At 70.6% G+C, this 11,961-nt stretch overlaps 3 protein-coding genes across 3 annotated transcripts; 1 reads left to right on the top strand and 2 right to left on the bottom strand.

Annotated features, from left to right (window-relative positions):
- Window positions 1-1,580: 1,580 nt before the first annotated feature.
- On the bottom strand, window positions 1,581-6,487 carry ISG20L2 (interferon stimulated exonuclease gene 20 like 2). The gene is made up of 3 exons (XM_054001153.1): window positions 5,795-6,487; window positions 4,030-4,230; window positions 1,581-3,406 (listed from the first exon to the last, which is right to left on the bottom strand). Exons 1-3 carry the CDS (start codon window positions 6,467-6,469, stop codon window positions 3,293-3,295), a joined length of 990 nt encoding a protein of 329 aa, XP_053857128.1. The 5' UTR covers window positions 6,470-6,487; the 3' UTR covers window positions 1,581-3,292.
- Window positions 6,488-6,564: 77 nt separating this feature from the next.
- On the top strand, window positions 6,565-9,961 carry METTL25B (methyltransferase like 25B). Its single transcript, XM_054001087.1, has 7 exons — window positions 6,565-6,789; window positions 7,001-7,110; window positions 7,781-8,068; window positions 8,150-8,212; window positions 8,310-9,019; window positions 9,455-9,642; window positions 9,754-9,961. The coding sequence occupies exons 1-7, from the start codon at window positions 6,705-6,707 to the stop codon at window positions 9,942-9,944; spliced, it is 1,635 nt and encodes a 544-aa protein (XP_053857062.1). The 5' UTR covers window positions 6,565-6,704; the 3' UTR covers window positions 9,945-9,961.
- A 56-nt stretch (window positions 9,962-10,017) lies between these two features.
- On the bottom strand, window positions 10,018-11,839 carry MRPL24 (mitochondrial ribosomal protein L24). Its single transcript, XM_054001199.1, has 6 exons — window positions 11,783-11,839; window positions 10,873-11,063; window positions 10,694-10,789; window positions 10,514-10,617; window positions 10,309-10,439; window positions 10,018-10,218 (listed from the first exon to the last, which is right to left on the bottom strand). The coding sequence occupies exons 2-6, from the start codon at window positions 11,050-11,052 to the stop codon at window positions 10,082-10,084; spliced, it is 648 nt and encodes a 215-aa protein (XP_053857174.1). The 5' UTR covers window positions 11,053-11,063; window positions 11,783-11,839; the 3' UTR covers window positions 10,018-10,081.
- Between the last annotated feature and the right edge of the window lie 122 nt (window positions 11,840-11,961).

Raw genomic sequence — 11,961 nt, forward strand, 5'->3', positions numbered from 1 at the left:
GTGTCGGGTACCCTCACCCCACACAGGAGCCAAAGCTGTTGGGGGTCACCCCAATTTGGGAGAGAAGATGGGGGGGGCTCCACTGTGGGGGGCTGAGGCCTGAGCATGGGCAGGTCACCCGTGTTCTCCCCCCCCCCCCATGTCCCCACAAATCCTTCCCAGCTGGCGGGACGCAGCCCCCACCCCCCCCGCCTCCGGCCACGGCCACGGCCGCTGCGGAAATGAAACACAGCTGGACGGCGCGACCGAGCCCGGCCCCGGCCCCGTGGCCGATGGGACCCCCGGCTGTGGGGCGGGAGGGAACCCACGTGCCCCGAGAGCTCTGCTGTGCCGCCACAGCGGGACCCTGCCCTGGCCCGGGACCCCTCCTCAGCTCCAGGAGCCTGCCCTGGTTCCGGACCCTTCCTCAGCTCCAGAACCCTGCCCTGGTTCCGGACCCTTCCTCAGCTCCAGGAGCCTGCCCTGGTTCCGGACCCCTCCTCAGCTCCAGAACCCTGCCCTGGTTCTGGATCCTTACTCAGTTCTGGGACCCTGTCCTGATTCTGGACCTCTCCTCAGCTCCAGGACCCTGCCCTGGCCCGGGACTCAGTTCCAGGATCCTGCCCTGGTTCCGGACCCTGATCCAGCCCAACCCTGGGACCTTTCCTCATTCCCGGGACTCTGCCCCAGCCCCGGGACCCTTCCTCAGCCACAGGAACGCACCCCCTGTTCCAGCCCGCGCCCTGTGCCCAGCCCCATCCGGAGGGACCCCGGGGGGGGGGCTCAAGCCATCCCCCGGGACCCCGACCCGCATCCCGCAGCCGCCGAGGGCTGGGGCCCGGCCGGCTGCTTCTCATTTCCAGGGCCATAAACCCCTTTAACGACCGGCCATTTATAACCGCCGTAAAGCCCCTAATCACCGCCAGAGCCAGCCCAGACACAAAGGCTCCCGCCTGCTCCTCCGCCCTCCCACCTTCCTCTGCTTTTTGGGGCTCTGACAGCTTTTCCCACCCCCATCCGGGCCATAGGGACGGGAGCGCGGCAGGAGCAGGAGGGATGAACCCCCCAGAACCCCGCAAGCTCCCGGGGATGCTCGGCCGTTTGCTCTCCAGCACCGCGCGGGGAGCCAGATCCGCGCGTTTATCCCAAAAAAAAAAAGAGGAACGGCCCCTCCTGCTGCAGGGTTGTACCCCCAAAACCCTCCCTCGGGCTCCAGCGCCCCGAGCCAAGCGCAGCCACGCAAACGCGAGGAAACGCTGGAAAAAGTGACGCACGTCGGGGGCTCGGGGCCGCGGCCAGCCCGGCGGGGGCTCGGGGATCGCCCGAGGCGGCTGCGGGCTCGGCACCGGCACCGGCACCGCTACGCGCTCACAGCAACACCGGGGAGCCGCCGGTGGCTCGGGCAGAAAATGGGGTACGGGGAAGGGGCCAGCTCGTCCCTGGCAGGAAGAGGACGAGGAGGAGGAGGAGGAGGAGGAGGAGGAAGAGCCCGCGGGACGCAGATGTCGGAGGGTGCCGGGTGACAGCCCGGTAAGGGACCCCCCCGCTCCCGCCCACCGGGGCCGGAGGCTCCTCCCCACCGCCACCGAAGGGAAGAGCTCTTCAATCATTTCTTTTTAATTAGGATTTTGCACATAAACCTTTCAGTTCAAAGCAGTTCCCGTCAAGGCTCGGGCACCTCCAGGGTACGGCTGCCCTCCGGGGGTGTCCCCGGGCCAGCACGGGGGGGACTCGCCCGCGGGACCCCCAGGGTGGTCCCGGGGCAGCGCGGGGGGCTCGGGCAGGGCGATGCTGCTCGCCGTGCCCGGCTTTGTCCCGCCGCTCGCACAGTGAGGAAGGTGGAACTTCACCACCGAGTAAAGCAGCTCCCAGAGCGGAGCGGGGACTTTGCGGAGGGATCTGAATCCCGCCCGCAGTCCCGGGGCAGCTCCCGGCGCTGACGGAGGTAGTTTTGGGAGGAGGGAGGAGCCCGCTCCATCCCCAGCGCCCCGGGGATGGGGACTGTGCTCAGGGCGCCCCAGGGTCACTCCCGGATCAGGAGCAGCAGCAGCCCCGAAGCGTTCGGGGGGTGCAGAATCCCAGAGACCCCTCTGGGGGGAAGGCACCGACCCCCCCCCGGCACGTCCTGGGGGCAGCAGGGCGGAACAGCAGCGGCACAAGGACACCAGGGAGGGACATCGCACCTGGCTCCTCCTCAGCCACCGACACGGCAGCTCCTCAGCGCTCCCGGGAGCCTCGAGGGGCAGGGCCGGGCTGGGGGTGTCACTGTGGGACCCCCCAGAGGCAGGAGTGGGCTGGGGGTGTCACTGTGGGACCCCCCAAAGGCAGGGCCGGGCTGGGGGTGTCACTCTGGGACCCCCCAAAGGCAGGGCCGGGCTGGGGGTGTCACTCTGGGACCCCCCAAAGGCAGGGCCGGGCTGGGGGTGTCACTGTGGGACCCCCCAGAGGCAGGAGTGGGCTGGGGGTGTCACTGTGGGACCCCCCAAAGGCAGGGCCGGGCTGGGGGTGTCACTCTGGGACCCCCCAAAGGCAGGGCCGGGCTGGGGGTGTCACTCTGGGACCCCCCAAAGGCAGGGCCGGGCTGGGGGTGTCACTGTGGGACCCCCCCAGAGGCAGGACCGGGCTGGGGGTGTCACTGTGGGACCCCCCCAGAGGCAGGACCGGGCTGGGGGTGTCACTGTGGGACCCCCCAAAGGCAGGACCGGGCTGGGGGTGTCACTGTGGGACCCCCCAGAGGCAGGTCCGGGGTGGGGGTGTCACTCTGAGCCCCCCCAAAGGCAGGACCAAGTTGGAAACATCACTTTGGGTCCCCCCAAAGGCAGGATCAAGCTGGGGGTGTCACTCTGAGCCCCCCCAGAGGCAGGGCCGGGCTGGGGGTGTCACTCTGAGCCCCCCCAGAGGCAGGGCCGGGCTGGAGGCATTACTTTGGGTCCCCCCAAAGGCAGGATCAAGCTGGGGGTGTCACTGTGGGACCCCCCCAGAGGCAGGGCCGGGCTGGGGGTGTCACTGTGGGACCCCCCCAGAGACAAGACCAGGCTGGGGGTGTCACTGTAGGACCCCCCCAGAGGCAGGGCCAGGCTGGGGGTGTCACTCTGAGCCCCCCCAAAGGCAGGACCGGGTTGGAGGCATTACTTTGGGTCTCCCCAAAGGCAGGACCAGGCTGGGGGTGTCACTCTGAGCCCCCCCAAAGGCAGGACCGGGTTGGAACATCACTTTGGGTCCCCCCAAAGGCAGGACCGGGCTGGGGGTGTCACTGTGGGACCCCCCAGAGGCAGGTCCGGGCTGGGGGTGTCACTCTGAGCCCCCCAGGGTGTCACTTCTGCTCCGGGTTCTGCTGCAGGTGCTGCTCCCACTCCTCCTCCACCACCTTGTAGAGCTCCATGGTGGCTCGGGCATCTTCCACCGAGGAGTGGCCACTTCTCCCCACCTGTGGGCACAGACACAAGCTGCCACAGCTCCCATTTTGGGGGGGGGGGGGGGGCAGCCAAAATTGGGAGGGATCTACAGAGATTAGGGAGTGCAGGCAGCTGTGGGGCAATGCACACAGCAAGGATGGGGGGATGCAGGGAGGTGAGGGCGTGCAGGGAGATTTGGGGTGCATGATTTGGGGTGGATTAGGGCATACAGGCACCCCCAGGGGGCTGCAGGCAGATTAGGGGATGCAAGCAGCTCTGGTGGGGTGCAGGCAGCTCGGGTGGGCAGATGCAGGGAGATGAGGGGGTGCAAGTAACTGCGGGAGGGGTGCAGGCAGATTTGGGAGGGTACAGGCAGAATGGGGGGGGATGCAGGCAGATTTGGGGGTACAGGAAGCTCTGGGGGGAGCTTAGGGGAGTACAGAGGAATTTAGGGATACAGAGAAAACTGGGGAGGTGCAGGCAGCGCTGTGGAGGAAAAAAAAAAGGGAAAATAAAGGGAAAAAAAAAACCCCTGAGGCTGCAGGGGTTGAGCTGAGGGAAGGGAAACTGAGGCTTGCTCCAGCACTGGCTGAACTCAGGGTGCCTGGGATCTGCCCCCCTTCCCTCCCGGCAGGGTGAGGGGTCCCCCGGGCACCTGGATGTCCTGGTTGAGCAGGGCCTTGGCCAGGCGCTTCAGGGACACGGCCACGTTGGCGGGGAAGCCCGCGCGGCGGTTCAGCAGCGGGATCTGCGACGTGTCCCGCGTCAGAGCCCTGGGGTGGCAGTACCGCAGCGCCTTGAAGTCGTTGTGGATGGCGTGGCCCACCACCACCTTCCCAGCCAGGATCCTCAGAACCTGCACGAGAGCAGCGGGTCGGGACCCCCACCAGAACCATCCCTGGGTTCTGCCCCCCCCAGCCTGGAACAGGGGCGGCCCCACGGGGCAGAGCTGTGGGGCTGAGCGGGAGGGGACCCTGTGCCCCACAGGGGAGAGTGGGGACAATATCTGTGCCCCAGGGACAATCCCTGTGCCCCACAGGACAGGGCAGGGACAATATCTGTGCCCCAGGGACGGTCCCTGTGCCCCACAGGGGAGAGTGGGGACAGTATCTGTGCCCCAGGGACGGTCCCTGTGCCCCACAGGACAGGGCAGGGACAATATCTGTGCCCTGGGCACAGTCCCTGTGCCCCACAGAACAGGAAGGGACAGTCCCTGTGCCCCACAGAACAGGAAGGGACAGTCCCTGTGCCCCACAGGACAGGAGAGCACAATCCCTGTGCCCTGGGGACAATCCCTGTGCCCCACAGGGGAGAGTGGGGACAATCCCTGTGCCCCACAGGGGAGAGTGGGGACAATCCCTGTGCCCCACAGGACAGGAGAGCACAATCCCTGTGCCCTGGGGACAATCCCTGTGCCCCACAGAACGGGAAGGGACAGTCCCTGTGCCCCACAGGGCAGAAGGGCACAATCCCTGTGCCCTGGGGACAATCCCTGTGCCCCACAGGACAGGGTGGGGACAATCCCTGTGCCCCACAGGAGAGAGTGGGGACAATCCCTGTGCCCCAGGGACAATCCCTGTGCCCCACAGGACAGGGCAGGGACAATCCCTGTGCCCCACAGGAGAGAGTGGGGACAATCCCTGTGCCCCAGGGACAATCCCTTTGCCCCACAGTTCCTGTGCTCCACGGGGCAGGGGGGACAATCCCTGTGCCCTGGGGACAGTCCCTGTGCCCCACAAGGCAGCCCCCCACCCCATATCCCCCTGTCCCAGGCACCCCCCACCCCACATCTCCCCGTCCCCACAGTCCCCACCCCACATCCCTCTGTCCCAATGCCCCCCACCCCATATCCCCTGTCCCCCCACCCCACATTCCCCTGTCCCAGTGCCCCCCACCCCATATCCCTGTCCCTGGCGCCCCACACCCCATATCCCCTGTCCCCCCACCCATGAGCCGTGTCCCCGATGCCCCCCACCCCACATCCCCCCATCCCCAGCGCCCCCCACCCCACATCCACCTGTCCCAACGCCCCCCACCCCACAGCCGTGTCCCAGGCACTCCCCACCCCACATCCCCCCTGTCCCCACAGCCCCCACCCCACAGCCGTGTCCCCGGTGCCCCCCACCCCATATCCCATGTCCCCACAGACCCCCATCCCACATCCCCCTGTCCCCCCACCCCACATCCCTGTCCCCAGAGCCCCCCACCCCATATCCCCTGTCCCCCCACACCCGCACCCCTGTCCCCTGTCCCCCCACCCCACATCTCCCTGTCCCCCCACCCCATATCCCCTGTCCCCCCACCCCAAATCTCCCTGTCCCCCCACCCCACATCCCCTGTCCCCCCACCCCACATCTCCCTGTCCCCCCACCCCTGTCCCCTGTCCCCCGTCCCCCCACCCCGCGGCCGCTGCCGCTCACCTCCCGCTGCGCCGTGCGGAAGGGCACGGCTGTGTCCATGTGCTGCCGGCGGATGCCGCTCCAGCGGGTCCGGTAGTCCACGACGGGCGCCTCGGGCCGCACGTAGCGGTCGTACAGCACGTCCCCGCCGTAGGTGACGATGCTGCAGCGGGCCAGGGCGCTGGTGCGCCCGCCGGGCCCCGTGCCCACCATCTCACAGTCCATGGCCACCAGCTTGGGGGGCGCCGGGGGGGCGCCGCCGCTCTTGGGGGTGCCCCGAGCCGCCCCCCGAGCCGCCCCCCGAGCCGCCCCCCGAGCCTTCCGAGCGGCGGCGGGGCCGCTCTGGGATGCCGGGGGCGCTCCGGCGGAGCCCCGAGCCGCCCCCCGAGCCTTCCCCTCGCTCTTAGCGGCGGCGTCGCTGCCGTTCTGGGAGAGCGGGGGGCACCGCGGGGCGGCGGCGTCGCCGCCGTTCTCTCCGGGGCACGGCCGGGGCCGGCCCGGGCGCGGCTTCGCCCCCGACCCCGGGGCCCGCCGGGGCCCGCCCGGTGCGGCCGGGAGCTGCTTCTGCCGCAGGACCCCGCGGCGCTCCAGCTCCCGCCGCCGCCGCACGAAGCTCTGGTGCTTTCGGTTCCCCGGCTCCTTCTTCGGGCGGCGCTCCGGGGCGGCGAAATCCACGTTGAGGATCAAGTCGTCCATGGCGGCGCACCGGGAACCCCCGGGACTCGCGGGACCCCCGGCGATCCCCGACCCCCCCACGGGACTCCCGGTACCGGAGACCCCCCCCCGGGCCCGCCCGCACCTCCGCGCCCCGGAACCGGAAATTCCCGGGAAACACGCGGCCCGGCCCCGGTACCGGCAGTGACGTCATCCGCGCGCGCCGCGGCGCGAGCTCGGCGGCGCTGAGGGCGGCGGCGGCTCCGTGACGCGACCGATGACGTCAGGTCGACGTCACGGGGGCGGCATCGGCGAGATGCCCGGTGTCCCGGCCGGCCCGGTGACGTCACGGGCGCCCGGGGGTGAGTGGTGACGTCGTGGCCGCGGGGGGGCGTCTCGGTGTCTGTGTGTGGGGGGGGGTGGTGGTGGTGTAACAGCCGCGTGACGTCACTGCTCAGTGACGTCATATGTGTGCTGAACGGCACGGGCAGAGCCGGGGAGGGGTGGGGGGGGAGAGTGCGGGGGTGACGTCAGAGAGCCCGGGCTGACGCGCCCCCGCCGCCGCCACGGCAGCCGCGCCCCGCGGCGCCCCCCGCGCGCGGCAGGGCCCGGAGCAGCGGCGAGCCGCCGACATCGTCCGCCTGCTGGCGCTCTACCGGCCCCTGCTCGACGCCTTCGTCATCGTGAGTGCCGCGGAGCTGCCCCCGGGCTGTGCCCCCCGGGCTGAGACCCCCTGAGCTGAGACCCCCGAGCTGTGACCCCCGAGCTGAGACCCCCGAGCTATGACCCCAGGGCTGTGACCCCCGAGCTGAGACCCCCGAGCTGTGACCCCAGGGCTGTGACCCCCTGAGCTGTGACCCCCGAGCTGAGACCCCTGAGCTGAGACCCCCGAGCTGTGACCCCAGGGCTGTGACCCCTGAGCTGAGACCCCCGAGCTGAGACCCCTGAGCTGTGACCCCAGGGCTGTGACCCCCGAGCTGAGACCCCCGAACTGTGACCCCCGAGCTGTGACCCCCAAGCTGTGACCCCAGGGCTGTGACCCCCAAGCTCTGTCCCCCCAGGGCTGTGCCCCCTGAGCTCTGCCTCAAAAGCTGTGACCCCAAAGCTGTGCCCCCCAAACTTTATCCCCCAAGGCTGTGCCCCTTGGGCTGTGACCCCCAAGCTGTGCCCCTCAGGCTGTCCCCCTCGAGCTGTGCCCCCCGAGCTCTGTCCCCCAAGCTCTGTCTCCCGAGCTGTACCCCATAATCTGTGCCCCCCGAGCTGTGCCCCTCGGGCTGTGCCCCCCAATCTGTCCCCCCCTCGGGCTGTGCCCCCCTCGGGCTCTGTTCCCCGCGCTGACCCCTCTCCCCGCAGGATTTCTTCACCGAGGATCTGTGGGCACAGCTGCCCCCGGCCTGGCAGCCCGCCCTGGCTAGTGCCACCCCCGTGCAGCTGGCCGGGCTCCTGGGGGGCCGGGGGGGCGCGGGGGCCGCCTGGCCCCTGTCCCTGCTGGCCTTTGCCGCCGCCGCCCGGGCGCTGGCCTTCCCTCGGGGGTGCCCGCGGGGGTCCCCGCGCCCCCCGTGCCAGAGCTCCCGGCTGCACCCGCTGCTCCGCCGCCACGTCAAGCCCAAAAAGCAGCACGAGATCCAGCGCCTGGGCGAGGTGGGTGCCCCTCCCCGTGCCCTGAGACCCCCCACCCCAGGCAGCCCCCTAAGAGCCCCCTAAACCCCCCCTTCCCCGCAGCTGCTGCGGCGGCTGAGCCGGGCCACCGGCTGCGAGCGCGTGCTGGACATCGGAGCGGGGCAGGTAAGAGCCGGGGGGGCCACGGAGGGGTCTCAGGGCATCCCCCCCCACCCAGCCCAGCTGAGCTCGTGTGTGTCCCCCCCCCCGTCCTCCTCCCCAGGGCCACCTGTCCCGGTTCCTGGCCTTCGGCCTGGGCCTGCGGGTCACGGCAGTGGAGAGCGACGGCCGCCTGGCGCGCCTGGCTGAGCGCTTCGACCGCGAGCTGCTGCGGGAGCTGGGCAAACCCAAAACCAGGGCGCTGGCACGCGGGGGGCCCCCCCCGCGCCCCCTCACCCCCCGGGCCCCCCAGCACGTGGCCGGCCGCCTGGACCCCGCAGCTCCCTGGGGGGAGTTCCTGCTGCCCCCCGACCCGCCAGGAGCCGGCCCCGCTGCCCGGAACCCGCTGGGGGGCCCGGGGGGCTCTGAGGACGGGGGGCGGGTGCTGGTGACGGGGCTCCACGCCTGCGGGGACCTCAGCCCGGCCCTGCTGTGCCACTTTGCCCGCAGCCCCGCCGTGGCTGCCGTGGCCTCGGTGGGCTGCTGCTACATGAAGCTGTCGGCCGCCCCCGGGCAGCCCCCCGGCCGCCCGCCGGGCTACCCCCTGAGCGCCTCGGTGGCGGCCTTGCCGGGCCACCAGCTGTCCTACCGGGCGCGGGAGGCGGCGTGCCACGCGCTGGAGGAGTACGAGGGGCGGCTGCGCGGGGGCGGCGCCCACCTGCGCGCCCACTGCTACCGCGCCGCGCTCGAGAGCCTGATCCGCGCCGCCGACCCCGGCAAGAGGCACCTGGGCCTGCAGCCCGGCAGGAAGGCGCATGCCCTCAGCTTCCCCCAGTGAGTCTGGGCCGGGGGACCCCCTCCTGCACCCCCTGCGAGCCCTTTCTGGGAGATCCGCTGGCCCTCCCTGAGTCTGGGGATGGAGGATCCCTTTCTGGGATGTCTCCTAGACCCCCCTGTGAGTTTGGGGAGGGAGGACCCTTTTCTGGAATTCTCCTTGTGAGTTTGGGGAGTGGGGACACCCTCCTGGCCCTGCAGTGAGTTTGGGGAGGGAGGACCATTTTCTGGAATTCTCCTTGTGAGTTTGGGGAGTCTGGGGAGGGGGAACCTTTTGGGACCCTCTTCATCAGTGTGGGGAATGGGGTCAACCTCCTGTGTCCCTTCCTAGCCCCGCAGTGAGACTGGGGAGGGGGAGAACTCCCTTCTGGGACCCTGCTCAGGAGTTTGGGGATGGGGGAGTCCCGCCTGGGACCCCCCTGCCCTCTTTTACAGATACGCCCAGCTGGGGCTGCCCCTGGCGGGACTGGACCCAGCAGGGATCCCGCTGGACTCGGGGGCTGTGGGGGCCATGCTGGAGCAGCAGCACAAGGTGGTGGCGTTCTGCACCCTGGGGCAGCTTCTGGCACCCGCCGTGGAGACCCTCATCCTGCTCGACCGGCTGCTCTACCTGCGGGAGCAAGGTGGGCACGGGCACAGCTGCCAGGGCGACGGTCGATCGTCGCCCTCCTGTTTCCTCTCTCCCTGGACCCCTCTCTCCGTTCTCCCAACTCTCCTTTGCCTTTTTTCCCCAGGTTTCCACTGTGCCCTCGTGCCTCTCTTCAACCCCCGGTTCTCCCCGAGGAACCTGGTGCTGGTGGCCGCACGGACCCCGCTGGCCACGGTGCTGGCCGGGCTGGACAAGGACGGTGAGGACGGGGACAGCAGCGAGGATGAGGATCTGGGGGGAGCAGAGCCCCCCCAGGAGGAGCAGAGCCCACAATAAACCCAGGATTTGTACGCTCCAGGGCTGGGTGTGAGTCAGTGCCACGCCAAAAGCATTGCACGCTACAAACACAGAAAATCCAGGGGGGGTTTATTGCAGAGCCCGACCCCGGGGGGGGGGGCTTCCAGCTCCCCCAGTTAATACCAGTAGGATTTCTTGGCCCGGCGCGTCTCCACGATCCCCATGGCATCCATGATCTCCTCCTCGAAGGTCTTCAGCGACGGCCGGTACGTCCTGGCCAGCGCGTCCTCCTTCGCCGTGTCCTTGGGGCCATCTGTGGGGGCGAGGGGACGGCGCTGACCCCCCCCCCCACGCCCAATGTCCCCTGCCACGTGCCCCCAGCCCCCGCTGCCGCCCCACTCACCGATCCACTGCTCGGGGACGACGCCGTCCCGGCGCGGCTGCGGGGGCACGGGCAGGATGCGGCCGCTGCGCAGCGACACGCGGACGCGCTCGCCCTCCTCCGTGAACCTCCACTCCACCTCCGTCGGCCTCCTGCGGGGGGCACGCGGCGTTGGGGACGGGCAGGACTGAGGTGGGGCGCCCCCTCAGCACCCCCAGGCCCTTACCTGTCCTCGGGGTCCACCAGGCAGATCTGGCTGAGCAGCAGCGGCGCCTCGCTGGCGATGTAGGTCCCCGAGTACTTGGCTGTGCGGTTGACGTAGCGGCAGTGCTGCGAGGGCACGGGGGTCACCGGTGGCCCGCGGGCTCCCCGGAGCCCCCCGCAGCCCTCCCTGCTCCGGCCTCACCGTGTTCAGCCCTTCCACCACCACCCAGTTGCGGGCTTGCACCACCTGGCTGACCGTGCCCTGCTTCCCCGCGTCCTTCCCGGCCAGCACCTGGACCTGCGGTGGGGAGAGGGGCACAGGTGGGACCCCAGCCCAGCTGCCAGCCGTGGTGGGGGGAGCCTGGGGAGGGGGAGCCTCACCGTGTCACCCTTAAACACCTTCCAGTCGTCCTTGGCGATGGGCTCCACGAAGACCTTGCGGCGGCGCTGCCCCGGGGGGTTGCGGAGCCGGGCGGCCGTGGAGTCGGGGGGCCACGTGCCGTGCCGGTAGCCCGGGGGCAACCGCGGCCGTGCCGCGCTCAGCAGGGCCGAGAGCCGCATGGTGCTGCGGACTGGGAGGGCAGGGGGGCCCTGGGGTCACGCCATGCGTGTGCGGGGCTGGCTGGGGGCAGGGTCCCGCAGAGCCCAAGGGGAGTGACCCCCACCCACCCAGAGCCCCCCAGGAAGGGCATGGAAGCGTCTGGCAGAGCAGCCCCCCACAAAAGGGATCCCACAGATTCTCACCCCCCCACACACACCCCCAAAGGGGTCCCCACACCCCCGAAGGGGGAATCCAGGTACTGGCAGAGCCGTCCCTCACCCATGGAGGGACCCAGGCATCCCAACAGGGCACCCCCGCACCCGGAGGGGACGCGGGTGTCCTGCAAAGCACGCTGTACCCCCAAAGGAACCCGCCAGCTCCCCGAAGGGAACGAGGACATCTTCCCCTTCCCCCAGGGGGGAACAGGGGCGTCCCACAGACGGGGAGAGCACCCCGCCAAAGAGCACCCAGGGGTCCCACACGGCTCGTTCCCCCAAAGGACCCACGGCCGCGGGCAGAGCCTCCTCCACCCCCGACGGGCCCCACGGATACCCCAAAGAGCCCCCCCCGCCCACCTCCCAAAGCGAACGCGCAGAGCGCACCCCTTCCACCCCGCCGGGAACGCCTCACAGCCGCGCCGCAGAGCCCCGGCCGCCCCCAGAGGGCCCCAAGCCCCGGCAAACGGCCCCGGGAGCCCGGAAAGGGCCCGCGGAGCCCCCGGAGGGGTCCCGGACCCCGACCCCCGCTCACCTGCGGGGCGCGCGCGCTCCCGCGCTCCGGGGGGCGTGGCCGGGGGGGCGTGGCCAGGACGCGGCGCCGCGGAGGCCGCGGGGCGGGGGTGGTGCCCGGCGCGGGGCACGCCGGGAGTTGTGGTCCTAGAACGGGGCACACCGGGAGCCGTGGTTCTGGCGCGGGGCACGCCGGGAGTC

This window comes from Vidua macroura, chromosome 29 (genome assembly GCF_024509145.1).
Source record: "Vidua macroura isolate BioBank_ID:100142 chromosome 29, ASM2450914v1, whole genome shotgun sequence".
NCBI classification, from domain to species: Eukaryota; Metazoa; Chordata; class Aves; order Passeriformes; family Viduidae; genus Vidua; species Vidua macroura.

Bases quoted from the DNA above. Each gene is read 5' to 3' on its own strand.
- METTL25B (XM_054001087.1), top strand. From the start codon at position 6,705: ATGACGTCAGGTCGACGTCACGGGGGCGGCATCGGCGAGATGCCCGGT. The intron at 8,213-8,309 runs GTAAGAGCCGGG...CCTCCTCCCCAG, and splicing joins TGGACATCGGAGCGGGGCAG to GGCCACCTGTCCCGGTTCCT. The intron at 9,643-9,753 runs GTGGGCACGGGC...TTTTTTCCCCAG, and splicing joins GCTCTACCTGCGGGAGCAAG to GTTTCCACTGTGCCCTCGTG.
- MRPL24 (XM_054001199.1), bottom strand. From the start codon at position 11,052: ATGCGGCTCTCGGCCCTGCTGAGCGCGGCACGGCCGCGGTTGCCCCCG. The intron at 10,618-10,693 runs GTGAGGCCGGAG...GTGCCCTCGCAG, and splicing joins TGGTGGAAGGGCTGAACACG to CACTGCCGCTACGTCAACCG. The intron at 10,440-10,513 runs GTAAGGGCCTGG...TGCCCCCCGCAG, and splicing joins CTGGTGGACCCCGAGGACAG to GAGGCCGACGGAGGTGGAGT.
- ISG20L2 (XM_054001153.1), bottom strand. From the start codon at position 6,469: ATGGACGACTTGATCCTCAACGTGGATTTCGCCGCCCCGGAGCGCCGC. The intron at 4,231-5,794 runs GTGAGCGGCAGC...GCTCTCGTGCAG, and splicing joins TCCGCACGGCGCAGCGGGAG to GTTCTGAGGATCCTGGCTGG. The intron at 3,407-4,029 runs GTGCCCGGGGGA...CTGTGCCCACAG, and splicing joins TGCTCAACCAGGACATCCAG to GTGGGGAGAAGTGGCCACTC.